The sequence below is a fragment of the Dioscorea cayenensis genome, chromosome 7 (genome assembly GCF_009730915.1).
Source record: "Dioscorea cayenensis subsp. rotundata cultivar TDr96_F1 chromosome 7, TDr96_F1_v2_PseudoChromosome.rev07_lg8_w22 25.fasta, whole genome shotgun sequence".
Lineage (NCBI taxonomy): Eukaryota > Viridiplantae > Streptophyta > Magnoliopsida > Dioscoreales > Dioscoreaceae > Dioscorea > Dioscorea cayenensis.
This window is the reverse complement of record NC_052477.1, coordinates 30228466-30254795: the sequence shown is the minus strand read 5'-3', so window position 1 is coordinate 30254795 and position 26330 is coordinate 30228466. Positions and strand designations below refer to the sequence as shown.

General features: G+C 34.3%; 5 protein-coding genes across 14 annotated transcripts; 4 read left to right on the top strand and 1 right to left on the bottom strand.

The window, feature by feature from the left end:
- Positions 1-852: 852 nt before the first annotated feature.
- On the top strand, positions 853-3598 carry LOC120264602 (ankyrin repeat-containing protein At5g02620-like). Its single transcript, XM_039272425.1, is given in 6 exon segments — positions 853-879; positions 1423-1922; positions 2122-2480; positions 2482-2532; positions 2690-3367; positions 3369-3598. Coding segments are annotated over 5 exon segments (1614 nt in total). The 5' UTR covers positions 853-879; positions 1423-1588; the 3' UTR covers positions 3561-3598.
- A 928-nt stretch (positions 3599-4526) lies between these two features.
- On the top strand, positions 4527-13101 carry LOC120265434 (E3 UFM1-protein ligase 1 homolog). 2 transcript variants are annotated; one of them, XM_039273337.1, is made up of 20 exons: positions 4527-4712; positions 4799-5110; positions 5253-5519; positions 5639-5686; positions 6454-6519; positions 6704-6807; positions 7320-7413; positions 7497-7553; positions 7916-8363; positions 8469-8623; positions 8759-8824; positions 8919-8987; positions 9782-9871; positions 9988-10053; positions 10611-10657; positions 10740-10803; positions 11594-11671; positions 11767-11829; positions 12402-12494; positions 12787-13101. In XM_039273337.1, exons 1-20 carry the CDS (start codon positions 4539-4541, stop codon positions 12886-12888), a joined length of 2463 nt encoding a protein of 820 aa, XP_039129271.1. In that variant the 5' UTR covers positions 4527-4538; the 3' UTR covers positions 12889-13101. The 2 variants fall into 2 exon arrangements, 1 of the variants encoding a protein (XP_039129271.1); XR_005537624.1 differs by lacking the exons at positions 12402-12494; positions 12787-13101 and having other exon boundaries at positions 9988-10048; positions 11767-11825.
- A 295-nt stretch (positions 13102-13396) lies between these two features.
- LOC120264788 lies at positions 13397-20211 on the top strand. Of its 9 annotated transcripts, none has more exons than XM_039272624.1 (7): positions 13397-13649; positions 13719-13786; positions 13883-14012; positions 14447-14549; positions 14639-14688; positions 17536-17663; positions 18330-19040. In XM_039272624.1, exons 1-4 carry the CDS (start codon positions 13469-13471, stop codon positions 14515-14517), a joined length of 450 nt encoding a protein of 149 aa, XP_039128558.1. In that variant the 5' UTR covers positions 13397-13468; the 3' UTR covers positions 14518-14549; positions 14639-14688; positions 17536-17663; positions 18330-19040. The 9 variants fall into 9 exon arrangements, with proteins under 9 accessions (XP_039128558.1, XP_039128560.1, XP_039128563.1 ...); XM_039272626.1 differs by lacking the exon at positions 18330-19040 and adding an exon at positions 17178-17237 and having other exon boundaries at positions 17536-18323; XM_039272629.1 differs by lacking the exons at positions 17536-17663; positions 18330-19040 and adding exons at positions 15955-15979; positions 16106-16634.
- LOC120265340 (probable membrane-associated kinase regulator 4) lies at positions 19390-19965 on the bottom strand. The gene has a single exon (XM_039273210.1). The coding sequence runs from the start codon at positions 19963-19965 to the stop codon at positions 19390-19392; it is 576 nt and encodes a 191-aa protein (XP_039129144.1).
- A 2024-nt stretch (positions 20212-22235) lies between the features above and the next one.
- LOC120265792 (probable LRR receptor-like serine/threonine-protein kinase At1g51880) lies at positions 22236-23809 on the top strand. The gene is made up of 3 exons (XM_039273757.1): positions 22236-22499; positions 22582-23131; positions 23206-23809. Exons 1-3 carry the CDS (start codon positions 22430-22432, stop codon positions 23747-23749), a joined length of 1164 nt encoding a protein of 387 aa, XP_039129691.1. The 5' UTR covers positions 22236-22429; the 3' UTR covers positions 23750-23809.
- The last annotated feature ends 2521 nt before the right edge of the window (positions 23810-26330 follow it).

The window sequence follows — 26330 nt, the reverse complement described above, 5'->3', positions numbered from 1 at the left end:
CCTAGACCAACTCTTTAATATCCTTTTCAATATTTATTTTATTTTATTTTATTTATCTTTAAGTAGATATGTTCAATTAATACATTAAATTCCAATGCGAAACATCCCACGTGTTACCCTTTTAGTGATTCAGTACCATACTGGGTAATTTTTTTTTTTGGGAAAAATTGGATAAAATGGTTTTATTTTATTATTAAAAACAATCAATATTAATCTAACTCATTTTAACAATTTCATTAATTTTAATTAAAAGTCAACACATTTCAATGTGGAAGATGATTGAATTAAAAAATTTCTTGGCATGTTTAGACTTTAGAGTACATATACACTGTTGATCAAATAAACAACAAATAAATATATTTTCAATAAACACAGATAATAAAATTAAAAACCCCATTATTTTTGATAATTTTTCTCGTTGAGATGAATCTAAACCGTCCATCAGCCCATCATCATTCCCATCCGTTTGATCTCAGCCTTTCGCGCCATTTATTTAACGCGGGTAATAAAACGAGAAAAACGCTCGTCTGTTGCGCTGTTGGTGGTGCCTCGTCAACCTTCTTTCCCTTTCCCTTCTTTCTCTTTCTCTATATCTCTCTCTAAATCCAAAGAGTCCATCAAAATCCAACCATGTTGTCTGTTTGTTAGGTAACCATTGAATCAGTTTCTCTTGTCCTTTGTCATTGTTTTCATCTCATTAGATAAAAAAATGAGGTTCAAAACTTCTCAAAAGGACTCATAAATGCTTGTCAACTCCTCCATACATGTCTGTCTTTGTTTTGAGCTTTAATGGCTTTTCATCATCATTTTTTATGGAAAATGGATCATTGGTTCATTGCTTATTTGGAGGGAGGAGGTCCCAGTCCCACAAATCAGCAGGTTTGGATCTTGAAAATCAATGAAAGATATGATCTTGATGTCTGTTTTTTTGGACATTTCTAATTTGTGTTTTAATTTCACAAAAAGAAAAAAATTTATTATGTTTGAATGGTTTTGGAGTTATTTATGCTTTATGTTGATGATAATATTTTTATGGGTTGTATGGTGGCAAAGGTTTCATGTGAGTGCTCTATTTGTTTGCTTTTGCCCTCTTTTGTTTGGATGTTGTTGTGGAAGCCACAACATACTTTTGTTAGTTTGTTGTAATGTGGTTCCATTTTCTTAGTTTGAGGAAGTGGGCAGCAGTGCAATAGAATCCCACCTTTTTTTGCCTTTATCCTTTTCTTCTTTTAATTTTGATTTGATGTAAGATTGGAAAGAGATGAAAAAGGCTTTTGAAAATCAAAGTGGTGGATTCTAATCTATGACTATAACAGTGTAGATTATTCCATTTTCCAAAAAATGTTTGTTTTTCTTCATTTAGTGGTTTGGATTTCTGAGATTTGTGTTGAGGAATCTGTGACCTGGATTAGCATGTTGCAGGGTTGGCATCTTGTTTATGTTTGGAGTTTGTGAATGAATAAAAGAAAAGGTTCATCTCTGCATTTCTGTTGTTTGGCTTTGGAGGAGATTGATTAATTTCCTCTGAAAAAAATGAGATTGTGATTTTCAACAAGAGATTGGTGATCTGAATCTGTGAAAAGCAACAATGGATTCTCCGGTAGGACAGCAAAGTTTTCGTCGGAAAAAGATGACAAAACAGTTGACGGGAAAGCGGGATGATACGCCACTGCATTCTGCTGCAAGGTCAGGAAATTTAGCTACCTTCAAAGAGGCACTCTCCGGGAAATGCCCGGAGGAATTGGCCGAATTGTTGTCTAAGCAGAATAATGCCGGAGAAACGCCGTTGTATGTTGCTGCTGAGTATGGCTATGTTGATGTAGTTGCCGAAATAATCAAGTACCATGATGTTGCAATTGCAAGCATGAGGGCCAAGAATGGCTATGATGCTCTACATATAGCAGCAAGGCAAGGCGATGTAGGTATGTATAAACTACAAACTCCATCGTCGAAATTACTGCCTTTTTGTTTTCTATGCAAATGCTTTTGTTCATTTATGGAAACCGATACTCTATACGTATTTTTTTTGTATCTGCAATATAACCTTTTGAAGTTATAGAACAATACAAATTTTTAATTAGTATTGATTTTCTGAACTAATTGAGTGACCCATTTGATTAGATGTTGTTAGGGAACTATTGAAAGCATTGCCGGAACTCTCAATGACTGTTGATTTAACAAACACGACGGCCTTGAACACTGCTGCAACACAGGGGCATATAGAGGTTGTGAATCTCCTCTTAGAAGCCGATGCTAGTTTGGCGAAGATTGCGCGGAGCAATGGCAAGACAGCTCTGCATGCTGCAGCCAGAAATGGGCATGTTGAAGTAGTGAAAGCTCTTCTTAGTGAAGATCCTGGCATTGCAACCAGAAATGATAAGAAAGGGCAGACTGCACTCCATATGGCAGTTAAGGGAACAAATCTAGAGATTGTTGATGAGCTTATAAATTGCGAACCGGCTCTGATCAACTTGGAAGACACAGAAAGGCAATACGGCGTTGCATATAGCAACTCGCAAGGGTCGTGCTCAGGTGAACAACATTTGTTATTCTCTTCAGCATTTCTCTTATTCATTAACATTGTTGTCTGAAGTCCAAACATGATTTTTGGTAACAATTTGGTAGATAGTGAAGAACAACTTAAACAACACTTGATTGATTACTTATTACAGTTGACAATAAAATGCAGATAGTGAAGAGACTTCTTTCACTCAAAGAGGTGAATGTCAAAGTCATCAACAGATCCGGAGAAACAGCACTAGACACGGCTGAGAAGACAGGGAATTCAGACATAGTCCCGATCTTAGTCCAGCATGGTGTGCAGAGTGCGAGGAGCATCAAACCGGTGAATCCCGCTCGTGAACTGAAACAAACAGTGAGTGACATCAAACATGAAGTTCATTCGCAACTTGAACACAGTCGACAGACACGGAAACGTGTTCAAGGCATTGCCAAGAGGATAAACAAGCTCCACGCCGAAGGCCTAAACAATGCAATCAACTCAACCACCGTTGTTGCTGTCCTCATTGCCACTGTTGCATTTGCAGCAATCTTCACTGTCCCAGGAGAGTACGTCGAAGATCCAAGCAATTTAGCACCTGGAACATCCATAGGAGAAGCCAACATTGCGCGACAAACACCATTCATGATATTCTTTGTATTCGATTCGGTTGCGCTGTTCATCTCATTGGCAGTGGTGGTTGTGCAGACTTCAGTGGTTGTGGTTGAAAGCAAAGCTAAAAAACAGATGATGGCGATAATTAACAAGCTAATGTGGCTTGCATGTGTGCTTATAAGTGTCGCCTTTTTGGCGCTGTCATTCGTCGTCGTCGGACAACATGCAAGGTGGTTGGCAATCTCAGTAACATTTCATAGGGACTACAATAATGGCTACAACACTTGGAACAATGTGTTACTGGGTGATATGGCACAGAATTGAAGCTAAGAAGATGAGGAACATTAGGCGTTCATCCCTGAGCAGATCAAGGTCTTGGTCTATTTCTGGGATGTCTGATCCTGAATTGCTTGCCAATGAATACAAGAGAGTGTATGCAATTTGAGATTTTGGTTTTAATCTCTTTATCACTTCTATGAATTCCACTTTCCACTCTCATTCTAATGTAAATTAGTCTCTTATATATATATATATATAGATTTGTTCTTCATTTTCATTGCTTGATTTCATTGTTTATACTTGTAAATGTGTCTGAATGGTAGGGGCTTATATAGAATATGCATCAATTCCCAGGACCTTTATGCAATTAGGGAATGCTACACTGTCATCAGATACCAAAGAGTACAAGGGTGTATTCTAATGAAAAGACCGTTGATATTTTTTGTAAATGTATCTCGGTGCAGATTGAATGCGTATCAAATACCAAAAACTACAGGCGTTTATTTAAAAAATATATATTTGAAAAATACCATCATGGCATAATCGTTTGTAATTATATGATTCATATATATATTTAAAAAATAGATAAATTATAAATTTATTGAAGAATAGACAGAATAAAGAAAAAAGGTATAGAAATAAAAAATATAAAACAAATACGGTTAAATACAGTCACCAACAATGTAGCAAGCCTCTGATATCCAAGGTCTCCTTGGCAAACGCAATTGATCACTCCCAAAAAATGAGCAGAGTACTAGTTGAGTCATTTAAACTATCACTCAGAAAAATAAGTAAATTTCTGAATTTTTAGATGGAGTCACCTAGAGCACACTGGGACGAGTCTCTAGCTGTGAAAAACCAAACAAATATTATGTGACATATAATTCATATATAGATATCCAGTTTGGTAACTATAAAGCTTTAAAATCAATAATCCTACTAAAAACTAGTCTTTCAAATACCATAGACTCTAGGGTTTATTTGAAAAACTCCATCATTACGTATAATATACGCGATCACAGTATCAGACTATCAACGGCTCTCGTGCCTCGAGATCATAACTATCATCTCTCTCTCTTTCTCTATATATAGATCCTTTCTCTTCCTCTCTTGCTCCCAAAGTTGTCTCTTTTGTGAGTTCGCCATGGATGCCGAGCTCCTTGAGCTCCAGCAACTGTTCGAATCGGCGCAGCAGGCGAAGTCCAGTGTCCGCCTCTCCGAGCGCAATGTTGTGGAGCTTATTCTGAAGCTCCAGCAGCGAGGTTTCCTCGACTTCGATCTGCTCCACACCGTCTCCGGCAAAGAATACATCACCCCTGTAAATTAGGGTTTTATTGCAATATTGTGAATCTCTTCGTGTTTAATTAGGGTTTCTGAAAGAATGTCAATTTGATTGGTTTTCAGGATCAGTTACGGCTCGAGATGGAGGCGGAGATCAGGAAGTCTGGCCGCGTTTCGCTTATTGATCTCTCTGATATAATCGGAATGGATTTGTACCATATTGAGACGCAGGCGCAGAGGATCGTCGCTGGGGATTCAGGGCTTATGTTGATCAATGGGGAGATTATTTCACAAGGTTACTGGAACTCCGTGGCAGAGGAGATTAATGAGAAGCTGCAGGAGTGCAGCCAGATATCCCTTGCGGAACTTGCTGCACAGTTGCACATCGGCTCGGAGCTCATAGTCTCCGTCCTTGAGCCTCGTCTTGGCACTATCGTAAACCCTGCTTTTCAATATTATGCGTTTCTTGATATTTTGTAGCACTCTGACTATATAATTTGTGGTACTTTTTGCATTCAATTTGCTAAATTTAACATCTTGAGATTGTTTTCCTTCTCACTCGATATTGTTTGGATAGGTGAAAGGAAGATTGGAAGGAGGGCAGTTGTTCACTCCTGCTTATGTTTCTCGTATTGGTGCTATGGTCCGTGGGGCTACAAGGGGTATTACTGTTCCAACAAACTTGTCGACTGTGTGGAGCTCCTTGCAGCAACTGCTGCAAGAAATGGATAGCGCCTCTGGTGTGTCTGTGGAAGGTACTTTTTTTCAGTCTTTGTTTAACGGGTTGGTGAAGGAGGGGGAGATTCTTGGATCGCTTCGTGCAGGTGTTCAGTGGACTCCAGCAGTAAGGCTCAAACTATTAATTTTGTTGGATTTCATATATATATATATATATATATATATATATATTTAACTAAATGCAATTTATGTTTTATCTGTTCTTTCTATGTTTTTGAACCCTAGGTCTTTGCTCATGCTCAGAGAGAAAGTGTGGATTCTTTCTTTTCACAGGTTTGACATGCTCCGTTCATCTTTTCTTTACTAGCGCTTGTTTTTTCTGCTAATGGTTTGTGGATAGGATGGTGAATGCTGAATTATGTTGTTGTTACTTATTTTTCTGATAGGTGTTTCTTGTCGTTATTCCTGAATTGACGGATGTCTTGTTTCAAACTGATTCTAATACAGCCAACTTTCTCCCAATTTAAGTTATTTTTTAGTTTCTGGGTAGTGACTTTTTGATAAAAACAAGATATGACCGGAGAAATGAGTGACTCAAAGTTCTTATGTTTAATATGGTGCAGTTATTGTTATGTGGTTGGGATAATGTTTGATAGGATGATACTTTAGTAAGTGAACATGGATAGGTTGATGTGATGACTGAGCACACTAGATAAAGTTCATGTTACAAATTAATTGATGGCCAAGAGTTAGGTTGGATTTGGTGTTCTTTCATGGTGGTTTTTCTCACTCTAATATTTTGTGTTGATTTCTTCAATAATCAGACATATATCTTGATCTTCCTTATTTTGAACCTCAAATAATAGATTTTTAGTATACCTGTGAACTTTGATTATTGCCGTTATTCTTCTCTCATGATTGTCTACTGGATCAAGTTGAGGGTATTTTCTCAGCTTATTGATCTTTTGGCTCTTTGCAACTTTATGAATTTAGTAAAATATTTTTGCCACAAGATTTGCTTCTCACCACAGCTTTGGTGCATATCCTTTTTTTTTTTTCTTTTGGCTGGAATCTAATATATTCATTCTCATCCTTGGTAGAATTCTTTCATCAGCTATGATGTCCTTCATAAGCTTGCAATCCCTCAGCCTAAACAGTACTTGCAGGTAACTATGAAGCATGTTACTATTCTATCTTTTCTCTGTTTTCTACCATTTTTTTATATATTTCTTTTGTTGGAGGGAGTACTGTTATTATATATTAGTTATTGAGATAATATTGAGATAATTTCTCACTATAATATGTATCCTGGGACATCTTTTTGATTTTCTTCTATTTGCTCCAATGTAGTCCAGATATGCTGAAGGCATTCCATTGGATGGTATATTTGTTCATCCTTCTATGGTTGAAATGTTGGATGCTGCTATAGAGGATGCCATTGAGCATGGTAACTGGTAAGCAATTACTTTGGCTTTTTTTTTTATACACTTGGATGCTAGAATTGTTGGCAATACTCAACCATTGGGCATCATTGCTTCCTTTTGCTTTAGTTGTGGTAACTTTTGCTGTTTTCCTGTTCCATATTTTTTTATCACGATCGCTGAAGATTGGAATCATGCAAAAGTTATCCATTAAACTAAGCAGGTGTTTTTTTTTCCCTAGATTGGAGTTTTGATGAAGTCCTTGTGTAGGTTTTATTTGATTTATATATCTTTTGTTTTATCTCATTCCTTTATATGATATGCCCTTGTATTTTGTGGAGTATCTTGTATTTCCATTCTCTTCTGTTTTGTATACAGTAATTCTTATGGGGTAAATCATGAACAATTGCCTATTGAATCAAATGACTAATCCTTTATCTTCCATTTATTTTGTTCTCCCCAGTTTTCCTGATGGTCCCAGATTATGCTTTGGTCATATATGCTGTTACTTTTGACCATGGAGGTTAAGTCTTTCATTTTTGCAGGATCGATTGCCTTTCTGTTCTACCAGCCTACGTAGGCGGTTCAGATGCTTCAAAGATTTTGTCACTTTGTTCTTCTATCCAAAAAGCAACCAAAGTTTGATCCTCAAACTCTACCATGTTTTCTCAAACTTCAATGTAGTTAAATAACTATTCTTAATGGTTTTTTTTTTTGGGCAGTCTTCAAAGGCCGTAATACTTGGGGAAACATGCGTATTTAGCAACATCTATTTGAAGGTAATATTACAGATTTTGTCTTCAAATAATTCCTTCGTAATTCTAGTACGTAATGATATTTTAGTCTTCAAATAAAGAGCCAGTTCTCTTTGATGTTCATAAGAGTTCTTTATACTGTCTGTATGACCTTCCATAGTTATTTTGCATCTCAGTTTGCTGCATGCCTGCATGTCCCTTCATTCAAAGTGCAAAAATGCTATTTTTCAGGTGCTCTGGTTATGAATATTGTTTTGTGCAAACAATGACAATGAATTTTATTGATTCATTTTGTATTTCAATTCCCTAGAGATAAATTTTCTAATCTGCTTACTTACTGAAGTTTTCCTACTCTGGTTTTGGCTTTTTGTGTGTCCATTCACTAGGCTATGTTTGATCAAATGGAGAAAGAGATGGATACGCTTATCTGTAAAAATTCTTATGGTCAGACACTGTCTAATGAGTTATGCGCAGCAAGTGAATCTAAAAATATTACTCTTGGTCAACATTTTGATCAGAAAGAAGTTGGTGATGATGGGGCAATCAGTAGACAAGTAGTTGAAAAAGGATCCAAAAAGAAAAGAGGCAAGAATGCAGGATCTGTGAAGGCTGGTGTATCTGAAGATGATCCTGATACACAGGAAAATTTTACTGGTAAAGCTAAGAAAAATGCGAGAAAATCCAAAGGCACTGGTTCTTCTGATGTTCCTGATACCAAAGTTAGTGCTAAGAAGGGGTTGGATAAGGGAAAGGATGATAGCGTGGATATTCCTTCAGAAGAATGGATAATGGAAAGGATTTTGACGCTAGCTCCAGATTTGGAAGATGTGGGAGGTTAATTTTGTACTTTATGTTTATTTGTTCATATAATTGCTACCCGTTCAGATTTATGAGTGGCTATTAAATCTGTTTAGACTGATGCAAATGATTTGCTTATAGGTTTAGATGATCCTCATGCATTAATCAGATGCTTGTCTGCTCATTTGAAGCCAATGCTAACCAGCACATGGAAAAAGAGAAGGAGTGCGGTGTTGGTTGAAAGTGCTGAGAAAAGAAGGCGATTGCTCGATGATCTGCAGAAACTGCTGGATGAGGTTTGGTGTAGTTCTTCTTCAGCATCTTGCCTATTTTATCGTGTTAAATTTGTTTAGTTCTGCATTTTTAAGATATATCCTTTTGTAGACATTCATAGTTAATGGTCCATGATGCATTCTTTTTTCTCTCAACAGGTTGTCCTAGATTTGCAGCTTTATGAGAAGGCATTAGATCATTTTGATGATGATCCTTCAACCTCAGTAAACTCTGTTTTATAGATCCTGGTTTGGTTGATCAAACTCTAGTGAGTATAAGCAACAGTAACCTTTTTTTTTTTTTTTCCCCTGTGGACAGATCATATTACATAAGCATCTCCTGAGAACTATGGCCTCTCCCATTACTGACAAAATATTATTAACATTGGTAAATATTTTTGATTCTCTATCCTGTTTTTTAATATTAAAATTCTTGGCTTCTCTATTTAATTTGGTTACCTTAAAGCTTAGAATATGTTGTTCTTTAAAAAAGGTTTGTTTGGCCTTGTATTCTGGTTACTATTATTGTTTCCCTGTCTTCAATCTTCCCATTTTCATTGAGAAAATATTTTGCTTGAGAGTAAAGAATAGAATGCCAGAATTAATAAATTTAAAATGTGGTCACTGGTGAAATCAATCTAAACTAACGAGGGATTGTGAAAATAGGTCCTGTGTGTGACATAACTCCCAAAGATGCACATGAGGAAAAGGCCAATCAATTAATCCAAGGTTTACCTTACTGGTTTTTCTTATTTTATTTTACCTTTTCTCAGTAAATGCATTTCTTAGAATATATTGATATCTATATTGCTGTCCATATCTTTATGAATTTGATTGATCTGTTTTGGGATCTAACATTTTGTTGATTTCAATGATATGGCTTCCTTATTTCATGGTGAGTGCCATCAATCTTAACTTCTATGTGTTTTCTCCTTGAAATTATGTTATTCATAATCAAGAAATTCAAAGAGAAGCATCACAAGTTAGGTGAACTATGGGTGCAGCTGACACAAGAAACATGTTTGATGATGTAAATTTCTTTTATTTGAAAGCTATAGGACAACTTTAAACATTATGTGGCAACATGTCAAGACATTATCTTGTGTCTTTTATTTCTTGGAAAGTGTTTCAATCAGACATTAAATGCATTATGTATTTTTTATTTATTATTATTTTTTGCAGGACATGGATAATAAACTAAAGGATGGTGTTGCAGTTGATGATCATCAAAACTTGGAAACCCCGTCACTTACTGGGGATCGTATTTCTTTGGTATGGACCAATGTCTTTCTGTCATGAGAAGCTGTTATTATTTTCGTCATAGTGAATCTCATGGCTGTTGCTGCAATGTAAATTTGTATTGTAAATCTTCGTTTTTCCTCAAACAGGCAAAGAGTCTTCCTAGTCCTTTATCTGTCAAAGCACAAGCTTTAGTTGAAGCTTTGGAAGGAAAGGTTTGCATTTCATATGGAAAGAATCCTTTTCTGCTTGCATTTATTATGGAAATCCTGCCAAGTTTGTATCTGCAGTTCTTTTTATTGTTTTGGAAATATTAAATTTATGAGCTTCTGCAATGGTCGGTTTATAAGATGAAAAGATTTCCCTTAACCTATAAGGGCATTCCTTCTTGAAGCTCTTCAGCTTTTAGTTAGTTATCTTGCATGTTTTATTTTTCATTCTACATTGTTTTGTGCCCCTTTATTCTTCTAGCAAAAGGGGGGTTCTTGTATCTTGAAAGATCGGTATATAGAAGTGTTAGCTGCCTGATTTGTTTAGTAATTAGCCTTTCCATTAATCTTTTTTATCATATAAGGCTGCATCGTTTAGTGTTGTAGCATTTGAGAAAACTTGACCAAATAAATCTCACCAATACTTGGAGTCATTTCTTTTTTGACCAGTGACTAGCTTGGATTTGTCTCTCCTTGCCATTAGTCCCTTTTTATCATAGTTATCATTCAAAGTTGCATCTTTTGTTGTTGTGCTTTCTGAGAAAACATTTGTTATGTGGCAGAGAGTGGAATCATTTATGGCAGCATTAAGAGCTATAGCAGAGGAAAGGTATTTATTTGATGTTATTTCATGATTTTGCTTCTTGACTACTTTCCTCACCTTGACACATGAACACTTATCATATCTGCAGTGGGATGCTGTTAAAGAAGCTTGACAAGAAAGTAGAGAGGGCAATGCTGCATTCTTATCGCAAGGTATGCTTGAGAAGTTGGCAATTAGTGCTCCAGCCTAGCAAATTCTCTCAATTATGCTTGAAACACTCACAGGATTATAGATTTTTCTATGGAATACTTTAGTGCTGCCACTCTTCACACGCAAAAGTGCTCAGATGCTCTAAGTTGTGCATGTCTTGTTATAATCCATGTGTAGACTGGTGTATCTTTGCATGCATGAGTTATTAATATGAGCATTATCTCGGTTATAAACTTAAAATACTTGTTTTAGATGTGCTGAAAAATATAATCATCATGAGTTGGGATTTTATATTTTTGGTTAGAAGCAGTGCTTTTACTTGTTTGATAGTGTCAATAACCATCTTAGTGCTTCAATCACAATGCGGTTTTATGTAATTCATGACCACATTTTTGCTGGTTTTAGGTGGCATGCTCAGTTCTTGCATTTACTGCAGAAGGTCAACATTAGGTAGTAGATGATTTGTATGAAATCTCACAAGTTACTGGTGCATCCCAAATTGGTGGTTTTGTGGTCATATGGTTCAGATTCTTTGCTTTGACAAGCTATGATTTGATTTAGTTACTCTTTTGCATCATTGAGTGGCTTGTTTAATATGAAGTTATATTACTATATGTACTTCTGAATATGCATAACGCAGATGATTCTTCTTTTTACTATTAATTTGGCAATATTTTTAAGTGAATTACATGTAAATATAATCTTTTAGACTACCAAACAATTTTTCTTGACTTGTTTGCTTGAATAAATGAATTTTGATGCTTCGGGCTAAATGCTGGTTGTATTTTGCAGGACTTAATATCCCAAGTTTCTTCAGAGACTGATCCAGTGGCACTTTTGCCGAAGGTTGTTGCTTTGCTTTTTATGCAGGTATTACATCTACCAATGAATTGCTTAGTATGGCTATCCCTATCTGTTGTTAGATATGTGAAATGATTACAAACTTTGCATGCTATGGATTGAAGGTACACAATAAGGCTCTTCAAGCACCTGGGAGGGCTATTTCGGCTGTTCTTTCTCATTTGAAGGTGATTATCTCAAGTATTATCACATGCTTCATGAACTTTATTGATAAGGAAGACCAAACTACTAATCCTCCAAAGACAGGTTGTAACTTTCTTGCTCGCATTGATTTTGTGGATGGCATATGCTTATTAAGAAGTGCTTTTTATTAGTATGCAGTATGTATGTTTTGTTAGGGAAAGTAGGATCACTTTTGACTTGTTTATATTTCTTTGTTTTGGTAAATCTTGGACTAGCATCATATAGATATTTGTGTGGTCTATGCTTGGTGTGTTTTTTTCGTCTTAAATTCTCTTAATATTGTGTGCTTAGGCACTTCTACATGAATAACCCTATGCTTTGAATTTGAACATTGTTATAATCTTTTCAAGATTTTCCTGTAATTCAACTGTTTTGGATTATTGTGCTTTACTTATCAATCTAAACCAGTGTCGGACTTATTCTCGCAAAACAACTCTTATTTTGGTCCCTTGCATTTCTAAATGAAATTTCAATAAATAACTATATGATCCTGCTTATCATTTTGTCTGATAGTGATTGCCATTCCATGATGGATACAACCTTATTCCTTTTGCAGGACAAATTACCAGGTTCAACATTTAAGGTCTTAACAGATTATCACTCGGTGACAGTAAAGCTGTTAGCCCTACAAGCTGCCGCGACCGGAGATGTGAGTGCATGCCTGTTTAGGCAGTTGCATATATTTTTTTAGTTTGGCTGTCTCTTTTGTTAGACCACAATATATTAGATATTCATTCTCATTATTACATGCTCTTGAATCAACAAAGCAGCAAAAATGATAATCCTAATCTCTACTATTTGAACTGCTTTTTTGAATGGCCATACACTTGAATGCCCTTGCTTCATTAACTTTTGAATATTATCAAGCCATATAATATTCAGTTGTACTCTTTATATTTGATTCTGTTAATATTCACTTCTGAAACCTATATTGCATGCAGGAGGAAGACTGCACCTCTGATAGGATCCTAAGCCAGAAAGAGCTGTTGGAAAGCAAAATGGCAGAGCTAAAAGGATTGGTGTTAAACACCACAAATTCTTGATTTAAGATCTTATTTCAATCAAAGACAAAGCCACAGATCAACAGCTCCTCTCTGTCCTTAAAACTTTTGTACTTATTTATTTATTCATATATTATTCTACAGTGTATCATGTATCATTTTTAAGTAAAACATAAACTATTACCTTTACAATCTCGTGTGTCAGTTCAGTTCGCTGGGCACGAGATATGTGATTTGTCTTGGGATTTATATATATATATATATATATATATATTTTTTATTTAGCTCTAGCTATCTATCATGCTAACTGGTTCTTATACCATGTTACAACACAAACTATGCACAAGATAAGAGACCCAAATTCAGTAAAGGCTTTGTTTATCAACTATTTTCTAGACTATAATTATTTTATATATTCATTAAATTAAAAAAATAAATAAATAAATCAAGTATATATACATATATTTGAAATTAATAAAGTTTTTCTTTTTTAGTGTATATTATAATTTACTATAAAATTAAGTATTTATGTGCTTGAAAAATGAAAACCACTTGAATTTTTCTTGAATTTTTAGTTAAGTGAGAAGTAGGAAGAAAAGGAGGAAAAGGAGAAGAGTTGAGGATGGTGATGATCCATGTGAAATCCGAAGGAGACGAAGAGAAGCAGTTCCTCTACGACTGTCTCGGATCTTCCACCATCGACGAGATCGCCCATGGCTTGCTTGACATCGCCGATCTCCAGTCCCATATCCTAACCCTCTCTCTCCACCTCCGCCGTCATCTCCTCACCGATCACCTCCGAGGTATTTTCCATTTTGTTGCTTGTTTTCTTTGGAGAGTTTGGGATTCTTGACTTCTTGGTTGTTTTCCAGAAAGCTATCCGGATTTTAGTGTTTCTCTTGATCGAACTCTCTCTGAAGCCCAGGCGTATGCTTCCAAGGTTGGATTCTAGGGTTTTTTTTTTTTCAACTTGTCTCTTGGATTTCAGTGTGCCTTAGTATGGATTTATTGATGATTGGTATTGATAATTTTGCAGGAACAGGTTTTGCACAAGCGGGCATTGTCTTCTCGTCTTCTCAAAGATCATATTCATTGCATTGAAAGAGAGGTTCAAGCTGCTCGCTTGATGGGTTTGTTAGATGCCAGCCTCCCGCAGCTCTTAACGGGTAATAATGGTTTTTGATGAGTGGTTTCTTTACTCTGAACTGTGATGATTTTCGTATATTTTGAAAATTAACCTATTTTAATGATCTTCGCTATATATGAATGCTGACTATGAGCCAGAGTATGTAGTTCATAAGAACAAAGCAATAGAGTCTATGGCCTAGCTGCCAATTCTACTTCACTGAATGATTTCCTCAAGTTGCAAGCAATTTTTTTTAGATGGTATGACAATGTTGAAATTGTTTGGCACACTTATGTAGTGCATGTTGATTTCCAAGGGCTAACCTTATGCTGAATGGTATTCTTCTTATTCTTGTTCTTGTTATTCTTCTTTTATTATTTATTTATTTATTTATTTATGTTGTGCTCTTTGATGCTTGGCCAATATTTTAGGCACCATGTTCAAGTATTTGTTTTTAATATTCAAATTTTATAGTTGGCAATCTATCAAAGGGTACAAAACTATGGTGGGCGGGGAAAGAACTATCTCGGGGGAAAAAAGATTAAGTGAATATATTGGGAACAATGAGAAAACAAAGGTAAATATACTCCATTTTGTGAGAACTTTGTAGCAGCTGCTAGTTTTAATCTAGGACTGGCTTACGTTTTCCAAAATATTTTGTTTCAGATTGTAGTTACATTGGAAACCAGCCCATTGAAGTTCATGACATCTCACAGGTACTTTTCTAATGTTGCTGATTTTTTTTATGACGTACATAATTATTGCTCTCTGAAGTGTTTATTACCTTTTGTCTTTACTAGCTTTGCAAACATTTGATGTTGGTCTTGTAGGCAATCTTCAGGACTTAAATTACATAATCCATTTTTTTACTACACACTTTGGCTATATTTTAATTTACTAGAAATTGATTTTCTCAAAGTAAATCATTTGAAGTCCTTGTGAGGGTTTTTATGATGTTCTTAACTCTTCTAAATGTGTATTTGAACTTCGAATTAAAGTTTTTTCTTATCTGAAGTTATGATGCGTCCGGTGGATGTTCTGAACTTCTAATTACTTTCTGCTCCTTATCAATGAATCAAGATCCAGCTTTAGTGTTGTCCATTCTCCTCTTTTTGGGGGTATATATCCTAGTAATGAGTGAATGTCAAAGATAGGGAATAACTCCTTACAACCAAACAGGTCCTAATTGCGTTGTAGACTGGCCGACTAATTCAGACTTCTAGTTTCAATTAAAGATGGCTCACTGTAGATTTGGAAAATTGTTACTTTAGGCTCATATTTACAACACAATTAGTGTAAGATGTACACAAATTAAAAGCATTATATATAATGTTTGTAGATCACATGCCATTGGAAGTTTAGCTACATCTCAACTAATTACTACAGATTTGATTGATCATTACGCTGAAGTCATATGTAGGAAATTGGTTGTATCTTTTTCAATGTGAAAACTTTAAGCATTTTGATAATTTGGATGAATGATGGTGAATAATATATAATGGATATGAGGTAATTTGAAAGTGAACTTACACTCAATGAGCTCACTGTTACGCACATGGGTGATTTTAATAAAACAGCATGGCTATTTGTCTAAAGAATCATGTCCTTGATGGGTAGAGACAAATATGTTTATGCCTTTTCTTCTGATGGTAAAAGCCTGATCTCATTCAAGAACTTCCAGTTCCAGAGTTTCAGTAGCCATAAAGGGGTATAATTATTATGATTGTTATTATTATTATTGTACGTGTTGCATAAAACCCTTTACTAGCTGTTTCTTGTTGTTTTTATCCAAATGACGACAATACCTTTCATAAATGAAATTACTTCAAAAGGTGTCAGTACTTCACCTATCATAAATTTTTGTGAAGAGGAACTTGGTAACTTGCACCAAATCCATTCAAAATTTTCTAGCACATGATTTTCTGTATTCAAGCCACATGCTTTCTGTCTCAAAGTGTTCATTTTTTTATTGAATATTGTAGTGTGAGCTTCATGGTCATTGCAGAGGTATGTTGCACTTTGTCCAAATGGTTCTTTCCACTTGGGAGGCCATACTGTATGATTTGGTGTGTTCCGTATGATGCTTCAACCTACTATGTACTTCCCAATGACCGCTGGATCGGTTGTTGACAGTTACTATTTGCTCCCAAGGAAAGTGTGATCTCATCTAAATGGCCATAGTAGATTCTGCAATCTTTGTGCCAAGGAATACATAATTTGATTGTGATCCAATGGATACGTTCTCTGCTTCAATACAAGGAAAATAAGTTTGGGTTTGGTGCCGCAGCAAATACTACTGTTTGTGATATTTTAAAATATTACAGCAGGCATCTTTCTTGTATGCTAGCTTATTATCTGATGTTGTCAGAAAGGAGAAAAGAAAGATAGGGGAGATGCATATGTAAGAGTAAAAGCTGTTGCTGCACCTTTCCTCTTTTTCATCCTTGGAGTTAATGCTTTTAATCATTCACTGAAGTAAAGTTGTCAGGAAAAGTGTCATTGAAGAAAGTTGGACATCAACTTCAGAGGAAAAGTTTAGTAGCTATGCTGCCTATGCAATTTCTTCTGTACAAACATTTGTTTTTTTCTTTTTATTCTGAAGATTGCTGGATCCAACTTAATTTAGTAGATACGTATATATAGTGATGGAAAAAGTTTTAGACTTCCTTTTATTAAAAACTGATTTAGATAGAGAAGATAAATTGCTTGAGTGGATGGTAGCCACACACACACCATGTTGTTGCCAATTATTATGTTGTTTACTGATAGAAATATTGACCTAAAAGATGTCTCTGTGTTGACATGACCATTATGATTTTCTACTCCTAGTTTCTCATTTCTGATTCCTCATTTACTTTTCCCTGTTTGGTTCCTCCATGCTATAGCACCGCTACCTTTTAAAAATGGTTTGTTTATGACCGTCTTAAATTAGCCAAATTTTGTAAAAATGCATTAAGAATTATAAGCTCTAGTTATTCATATTAGTTTTAGGTATTGCAAAGGATGAAAGGGCGCATTAGACAACAAATATAGGTTTGTCATCAGTGTTTACTGTGTTTTAATTAATAGTTGTTTGTAGTTGCAAAAAGTTCAAAGAAATAATGAGCTGCACATAACATGTTTCCCCAACAGCTCTTGTATGTTATTCCTGGGTGCAATGTAATTTATTTTGCTCATACAAAAAATACTTTTTTGTGAACTTTAGGAACTTTACAAAAATGATGGTCAGAACATGATGAGAGGGAAGAACTGGCTCGCATTTATGGTATAAACTTTGATATATGGAAAGTGGTTAATTGATTTTGATGACTGGAAATGATGATTCTGAACCATTATGTTTGTCTATTTGTTTTACTTTGTTAATGTAATTATCTATTAGGGTGTTGTGAATTGTCTTCCAAAGCAGAATTACTTAAGCTATTTAGGTCAACTTATATCTTATTATAAAAATAGGACATTAATCGTTCTGTTCAATGAGTGAGATCTAGTTAAGAAGTCCACTCAGTTTCCACTTTATTTGTTCTTGAAATTAAAAGTTCTGATAAAAAGCTGATGTCTTGCAGCCCAGGAGCACTGCACCTGTAAATTAGGGATGCACCCCTTCTCTATGGAAGTCATGGACGTTGGGTAGAGAAAAAGGGTCCCTGTTATGTGCTTACTGACCCTGGGAGTGCTCAACAACAGTTGTTGGGTTTGTTATGCTGCTTCCTTTAGCTTTAATCTTGTCAAACCTTTTTAGTAACATGTCTACTTAGTTTAATGTTTTCTTGTCTGCACCTGAAATTCACTTCCATTTCGCTTTAAAATCAAGGCGCCATTTGCCCTATGTGTGGGTCTCTGACAATGATTATCTCAAACAATTTCATATGGACAACCTTGTCTCTGTTATGCCTGGCATTATTAGAGATGACCATAATTATCTACTGAGTTTTAAATCATTAAGTTTATATTGCGTTTGGACATTAGCATTGCAGATGGCTTCTCCATGTGGTGGGTTGCTTATTAAATTCTGCCATTGTAGTTCTCCCAGATTCTGCATTATTTATCGGCTTCTGCTGTATAGCTTATTACTTTCTTTTTTTCTACTTTAAGTTTGTAGTTAACTTATAAAGGTGGTCTTCTCCTCTCCATAATTAAATAGTATTAGATGAGTCTTTCGGAGAACTTTCATTTGCCGTACAACCTTATTATGTATTCTTTAGCGCTCTACCTAACCCTAATATTCCCTTAAAAAATATAAAGAACAGGGATAAGTGAGTGTCAGCTCAGCGTGTAGTGGTCCCTGGCTTTCACCCTTTAGTTCGACAGGACAAAGTTTATTTATCAATTACTCACCGATTCCTCTCTTCCTTAATAGGTGAAGCTTGTCGCCAGATCACCAACTCAGCTTCTGGGCAAAGACTCTTTATTGATCAATCACACAGCCTCTCTCAGATTTTTTTTACTGGTCACCATCCATCAAATTACTGTGAATACTATGTTTGATTTTTCAAGATCCCAAGTCTTCTGAGCTGTTAATTCTTCCATGTATTGAGAGAGAAATTAGGTCATGTTCTTTTGTCCTTGTGTTGCCAACTGGTAGACCCAGATTTGTTAATACAGTAAATTTGGACTCTCTGGAGTAATTTAAGTTTGGTTTGCATCTAAAATATTGACTCTGTTAAAGAAGATATATACATATATGCAGGCTAGAGTTGAACATGTGCAATTGCCTGTTAGGTTAAACAAGTTGCTATTGCTCACTACCTACCAACATGGCTGCTGAGTGGCTGCACCTTGTTCTCCACCTTCATAGCAACTTGACCAACTTGTTTAAATTACTGCAACTACTCTTCACAAATGACAAACACTAAGAAAAAAACATTTTCTTTTAATCAACTTAAACAAAGAGAAGCTACATACAACATTACAACAGTGATGACTGGAAAAACAAAAGAACTTTTTTACACAAGATTGCAATCTTTGATTCAATCTTCAGGCTCAAAAAGAAAGAATGCATAGATGAACAGTGAACACAAAGTCCTCTTAATGTGTATATATGATGATAACCATATTTTCTCTTTAACCCCTGCAGAGTCCTGGTCTCTCTGCAGAGATTCTAGATGAAGACAATGAGCCAAAGCCAACATCACTCACACTCTTTCTCCCACAAACCAGCTTCTGAGACATCTTGCAGTAGTCTATAGCCCCTTCAATGGAGCTCTCCACCTCTGAATGCACACTACTGCTTCTTCTCAACAAGTGTGGCCCAGAGAATCCATTTGAAGAAGATGATGATGATGATGAAGAAGTAGAAGAAGAAGCAGACATTATAGAGTTGTTGTTATGCAAGCTTTTCTTAAAAGTAACGGAGAAAGACCGGCGATGATCACTGGAGGAATCTTGTTCATTGTCCTTGGCCTTAGAATCCATCATCATCATGCATGGCTCCTGTGAAGGACATTTTGGTTTGGTGAAGAGAGACTTGATGTAAGCTCTAGAGCCTTGAGCTTTGAAGTTAACTTGAGCTTCCTTGCCCATGATTTCTTCTGGTGAGGTTGAACAAATCCATTTGAGCATTCAAAGAAGTAGTCATCAGGATTCAGCTCACCACTGACGTAACAAGAAGTTGCCGGAGAGATGTTGCAGGACTCAAATGGAGTGCTTGTTGCTGTTTGATTACTGAACTCTGTTTCAGAGTTTCCGAGGAGTTTCTGTACCATTTGCAAGCGAGGTGGAAGATGAAGTGGGAGGAGGTTTCCTTTGTAAAAAAGCTCATCTGCAGGAGAAGTTAGAGCTTCTCTTTGTGGTGTGTTAATGGACATTTGAAACTCAAACTCTCTCTGGTGTGGTGGTGATGCTGCTGCTGCTTCTGATGATGAGGTGTTGTTAAAGGAGAGGAAGCTGGTAGTGGTGGTGGAGGAGGAGCTAATGTCCATGTCTATGAAGTCTTCCTCCATTAATAACTGCTCATTGGAAAGGATGATGATGTTGTTGTTGCTGTTCACTGCCATGCCTTGTGTGTTGTTGTTTCTTTTGTTTACTCACAATGTGGGTGTGGGTGTATGTGTGGTTGTGTATGAGAAGGGAGAAGGATGGGGGTGTGGGGATGTTTTAAAAGCAGTGGGAAGGGCTTTGTATGTATGTGAAGGAGAGTTGCTTTGAGATTTGTATACTATTCTGATGTAAGAGTAGAAATGAAGTATAATGATCTTGTAATTTATAGCAAGCTTACAATAAACTTCTTTGTTCTAAACTAATTATGATTCCGTACATATTAAATCATGATTATATTAATCAAATCAAGAGACATGCAGAAAAGTGAAAATTTCAGATATATATTTGAGGGAGATTAAAACTGCATTAAGATATAAATGATTGTTGTTGTCGTTTTTTTATAATTTTAACTGTTCTTTTGAGTAGTTAGTTATCAGGTTGAGGAGATTGAGTTTGGTTCACTCTTTGTGGCAGGTGACAACAGATGAGTCATCTCTGGTTGATATGTATGTATGTATATATATATTCTCTATTGATCTTTCATTTCAAAAAAAGCAACACATGCTAACAAATAAAACATGTAAGGGACCATAGAAGCCACCTTTTAAATTCCATCTATATATATATATATATTTGATATATCTTCATATAATCAATCAATAGAAATTGTTTTAATACTTGAAAGCTGAATTCCCACCACTACCTGGAGGACCACTTTTTTTACAGAATCATATAATGTCTTCATTCATTCACTCACTGTGTAATCACTTGTCAGTCTAAGCTGGTGATGTAGAGATCTCTAACAACATCATCCATACTTATTTACTTCTTCTTTGTCCTCACTCTATTTCTTGTTCATAACTCTCTCATTTTTATTCATACAAAATTACCAAGTTTTTTTTTTCTGCATATATATATATATATAGAGAGAGTATTATTATTATATGGATTAAAAAACAAAGCCGACATCTAAAACTAAAAGCTCAAGTGTCACATGCAGAGTGTTTAGCTTTCTCAATGATAAAAACTTTAGAGAACACTAAATTCCAAATGGTGAAATGAAAACAGAAGATGATAAAAAATGATAGCATGGTTCATGTACTTGCATGGAAGCAAAGCATGATTCCACTTCCTTCCCAGCATCTTCACCCTCTTGTGGACCATCTCTTCTTCACTCTTTCACACTCTTTTAATTTGTGTTCTTCCTCTATATTCAGCTACCCATTTTTTATTTTCATATCCCTACATTGGATTTAGACACCTCTTCTCCTTAGTGTTTTTTTTTCTCTTCTTTCATATTCTCAGTAAAACTCCTTTTTAACTCCTTGACAAGACTTCACAATATCATTTTATCAATTGCTTCATTTAATTTTCTTTGTTTGTCTTTGAAGTTCATTGACACATTTGTATTCTTTCCCACAGTTTGAGACACTTACAGATATTTATGTTCAAGACATGCCCCTTCTAAGGTCCTTTTCTGCATATTTATCAGATGTTCATATATATATAATTATATATATATCTGCATAATTAATCTTTTCTAGTAAGTGGTTGGACACTTTCAACTTTTATGCATAATTATTTTGAAATTTTCAAAATACAGAAAAAATTATTAATTGTAGAAGGTGATGATGTATATTTTCAGTATTAGTGTTTGAGCCTTCTCAGTTGTCATTCAGCTCAATCTTTTACTAAACATTAAATAACAAAAAAACTAGATAAGATGATGATAAATTGAATAAAAATAGATAAAAAAGTATCGATCGACAATAAAATGAAGTACATGAAGTAATAAGTGAGTTTCCTAGAAAAATCAAAGTGACAAATAAAGAACATAAAGAGATATTTATGCTGAAAGCATGCCTCCTGAAAGGTCATTTTCTGGATATTTAAAGCCAAAATACATTTCATGAGACAATACACAGTTGAAGAGACATCACATTAGCATATTGCTCAAACTCTGGATAAAACTCATGCATATATGGACCTCTTTAGCATGTGGAAAGTGTTCATTCAAATAGACAACACTGTTACACTTTTCATTCAATCTTCACAAGCGTGAACTATGAATTTGTTTGTATATAATAGTTCGACAACAGTGAATCCTCAAAATATCTTTTGATTTTGTTCGATTCCCTACCGATAAGTTAACCTCGTGTTACATTATTAAATCGGCCGGCCGGCCGGCCAAACACACATTAGCTGTATATTAACAAGTAACAACAAAGAATATCTTTCGGAAACTTGATATCAAAATGGCATTTACAATGCACATTCATGTTTATCATCCAAAATCAAGAAAAATATATGTATTTCTGAATCAGAGGTCAAACAAACATAGTTTACATCACTAGTTCATCCCCCCTTCATTTTTGACAATTTTTTTCTTTTTTAGTTAAATTTCAGATTAGATCAACAATATATCAATCAATCCATCGATCGATCGATCGATCAACCTCTCTTTCTTTCTAATTTCTCAACATGAATATGTTTCATTTGAAGCTATTACTATTAATTCTACTATTCCATGCAACAGAGTCAGCATTCCCTGGTGAGTATTAATCAATTCATTAATCATTCCTTCAAGTCATAACACAAATTGTATCCTTAGTGTTTCTTTTATCAATCTTCAGATACTTATCAATGGATTAGCATTGACTGTGGAGCAGAATCATACACATTGGACACTGAGACTCTGATCAATTGGGAGCCTGACAATGAATACATTCAGACAGGAATGAACAAGAATGTCACACAAACATACACAAACATCACCATGCAAATGCAAAGCTTGAGATACTTCCCACAAAGCACAAACACTCCAAACTGTTACTTTTTCATCACTGATGATATTGAGAAGTATTTAGTAAGGGCAAGTTTCTATTATGGCAACTATGATGGCCTAATGAAGCCACCAACCTTTGATGTATCAGTGAATGGATTCAAGTGGATGACAGTGGTGACTTCTTCAAGCCAAGATAAACCCATAGTCATCGAAGCCATCTTTTCGCTTGGTCATGATTCAATGCAAGTGTGTATGGAAAGTACTAAAAATGGTGATGTTCCATTCATTTCATCACTTGAGGTTGTGCAACTTCCCTTTACAACTTATAGCATGATAGACTTACAATCAGCTTTTCTTCTCCAACAAAGAGCCACATTTGGAAGAAGAGAAGATGTTGAGTATGTTGCAACTTTGCTTTTTATTACTAATCAGCAATTCTTATTATTATAATGTTTGTTAATATTGATCATAGGTACACCGGAGACTTCACAGGTGATATGTTCAACAGAATTTGGAAAGCAGAGGGATTTCCAAACTATAATAACATCTCTTCTTCTCCTCAGTTTATGGAAGTCTATGTTGAGAATGAGCCACCAAATACTGTTGTAGAAAATGCAATTGAAGCATCAAGCTTGTTTGGTCCAATAATCTTGTCATTCAATCCAAGTCAGACCAATCAGTCATTGTGTGCAATCCTGTACTTTATAGAGGTTAGCAATTTGCGCCAAATGAACGATAGCCGGGAGTTTCAGATCGACATAGGCACGACGAAGAATGCGTCGGCAGTGAATCTCCAGCTGGGCAATTCTGTTGTTGTGACTTTGTATCATGAATGGGTTGATGGTCCTGTTAATATAACAATGAAAGCAGTTCAAGGTTCTTCACTGCCACCATTGATCAATGCCATGGAAGTATACTCAACTATGAAGATGCAATCCCCACCATCTTCAGATGCTTCAAGAGTTCTTTTATCATTTACTTATTTTGTTCTTTGTTTTCTCTGTATTTTGATTTAAAGTGTTTGTCATGCAATTAATCACTCTGTAATTTCAATGTTTGCATTGGAATAAAAAACACAATGGTATCATATTTTGTATATCTTTATATTTTCATCCTGAAGTTTGATTTAATTGAAGACGCTCTTGTAACCATGGAGTTTCCTTCCTTAAAAGCTCATGCAAATCGTCAATTCTAAATATTTAGGCAATTCCAAACGCTATAATATGGCAACAACAAAAAAAAAAAAGCAAAAAAACAAAAACAAAAATACTCTGGACATTTCAAATATAAAAGTTAAAAACAATTTCAAATTTTATAGGGGGTTAATTGTAATTTTGGATTTTAGATTTTGGATAATTTTCAAAGACTATATAGTAAGGAAAAATTCTAACTTTTTTGATTGAACATTTTTCATACACAACCCTACAAAAATTATAATTACAAAATCTCTCTTTCAGAGAATAAAATATAATAAATATTATTTTGTTATTGAGATTTTGGGCAAGCTTCAAAAGCTATAGTAAGGGAAAATTCCAATTTTCTTGGATGAACATTTTTCATACACAACCTTATAAGAAACAAAATTATGAAATATTTCTTTCACAGAGAATAAAAATAATAATATAGATGTTAAGTGGAATTTTGTGAATGAGATTTTGACCAATGTTCAAAGGCTATAATAAGAGAAAAAAATTCCAATTTTTTGACTTAAACTTTTTATATATAACCTATAAAAGTATAATAACTAAAATTCTTTTCATAGAAATAAAAATAAAATTTTTATAGGGGGTTAACTGTAATTTTGGATTTGAGATTTTGGATAATTTTCAAACAATATAAAATTTCAACTTTCCTGATTGAACATTTTTCATACACAACCCTATAAAAATTATAATTACAATCTTTCTCTCTCAGAGAATAAAATATAATAAATATAATTTTGTTATTGAGATTTTGGGCAAACTATAGTAAGGGAAAAATCCAATTTTTTTGGATGAACATTTTTCATACACAACCCTATAAGAAACATAATTATGAAATATTTCTTTCTCAGAGAATAAAAATAATAATATAGGTGTTAAGTGTAATTTTGTGAATGAGATTTGACCAATGTTCAAAGGCTATAATAAGAGAAAAAAAAACTCCAATTTTTTGAATGAAAACTTTTTATATGTAACCTATAAAAGTATAATAACCAAAATTCTTCTTTTCATAGAAAAAAATAATAAAAATTTTTATAGGGGGTTAAGTGTAATTTTGGATTTAATATTTTGGATAATTTTCAAAGACTATAGTAAGGGAAAATTCCAACTTTTTTGATTGAACATTTTTCATACACAACTCTATAAAAATTATAATTACAATCTTTCTCTCTCAGAGAATAAAATATAATAAATATAATTTTGTTATTGAGATTTTGGGCAAGCTTCAAAGACTATAGCAAGGGAAAAATCCAATTTTTTTGGATGAACATTTTTCATACACAACCCTATAAGAAACATAAATATGAAATATTTCTTTCTCAGAGAATAAAAATAATAATATAGGTGTTAAGTGTAATTTTGTGAATGAGATTGGACCAATGTTCAAAGGCTATAATAAGAGACTCCAATTTTTTTTAATGAAAATTTTTTATATGTAACCTATAAAAGTATAATAACCAAAATTCTTATTTTTGTAGAACAGAAAAATAAAATTTTATAGGGGGTTAAGTGTAATTTTGGATTTGAGATTTTGAATAATTTTCAAAGACTATAGTAAGGGGAAAAATTCCAACTTTTTTGATTGAAAATTTCTCATACACAACCCTATATAAATTATAATTACAAAATCTCTCTTTCAGAGAATAAAATATAATAGATATAATTTTATTATTGAGATTTTGGGCAAGCTTCAAAGGCTATAATAGTAGGGAAAAATCCAATTTTTTTGGATGAACATTTTTCATACACAACCCTATAAGAAACATAATAATGAAATATTTCTTTTTAGAGAATAAAAAAATAATATAGGTGTTAAGTGTAATTTTGTAAATGAGATTCGGCCAATGTTCAAAGGCTATAATAAGAGAAAAAAAAACTCCAATTTTTTGAATGAAAACTTTTTATATGTAACCTATAAAAGTATAATAACCAAAATTCTTTTCATAGAAATAAAAATAAAAATTTTATAGGGGGTTAAGTGTAATTTTGGATTTGAGATTTTGGATAATTTTCAAAGACTATAGTAAGGGAAAATTCCAACTTTTCTGATTGAACATTTTTCATACACAACCCTATAAAAATTATAATTACAAAATATTTCTCTTTCAGAAAATAAAAATAATAGGGCTTAGTATTACAATATGGTTGAGATTTGGACAATTTTCAAAGCTATAAGCCTATGAGAAGAGAAAAATCCAACTTTTTTGCATGAATATTTTTCACACACAACCCTATAAAAAGGTATAATAACAAAAATGCTTCTCTTTTATAAAATAAAAATTACAAATTTTATAGGGTGTTAGGTGTAATTTTGTGATTGAGATTTTGGACAATTTTCAAAGGCCATACATAATAAGGGAAAATCCAACTTTTTTGAAGAAACAATTTTCATACA

Bases quoted from the DNA above. Each gene is read 5' to 3' on its own strand.
- LOC120265434 (XM_039273337.1), top strand. From the start codon at position 4,539: ATGGATGCCGAGCTCCTTGAGCTCCAGCAACTGTTCGAATCGGCGCAG. The intron at 9,872-9,987 runs GTATGGACCAAT...TTCCTCAAACAG, and splicing joins CTGGGGATCGTATTTCTTTG to GCAAAGAGTCTTCCTAGTCC. The intron at 10,054-10,610 runs GTTTGCATTTCA...GTTATGTGGCAG, and splicing joins TTGAAGCTTTGGAAGGAAAG to AGAGTGGAATCATTTATGGC.
- LOC120264788 (XM_039272628.1), top strand. From the start codon at position 13,469: ATGGTGATGATCCATGTGAAATCCGAAGGAGACGAAGAGAAGCAGTTC. The intron at 13,650-13,718 runs GTATTTTCCATT...GTTGTTTTCCAG, and splicing joins CCTCACCGATCACCTCCGAG to AAAGCTATCCGGATTTTAGT. The intron at 13,787-13,882 runs GTTGGATTCTAG...ATAATTTTGCAG, and splicing joins CCCAGGCGTATGCTTCCAAG to GAACAGGTTTTGCACAAGCG.
- LOC120265340 (XM_039273210.1), bottom strand. From the start codon at position 19,965: ATGGCAGTGAACAGCAACAACAACATCATCATCCTTTCCAATGAGCAG.
- LOC120265792 (XM_039273757.1), top strand. From the start codon at position 22,430: ATGAATATGTTTCATTTGAAGCTATTACTATTAATTCTACTATTCCAT. The intron at 22,500-22,581 runs GTGAGTATTAAT...ATCAATCTTCAG, and splicing joins AACAGAGTCAGCATTCCCTG to ATACTTATCAATGGATTAGC. The intron at 23,132-23,205 runs GTATGTTGCAAC...TATTGATCATAG, and splicing joins GGAAGAAGAGAAGATGTTGA to GTACACCGGAGACTTCACAG.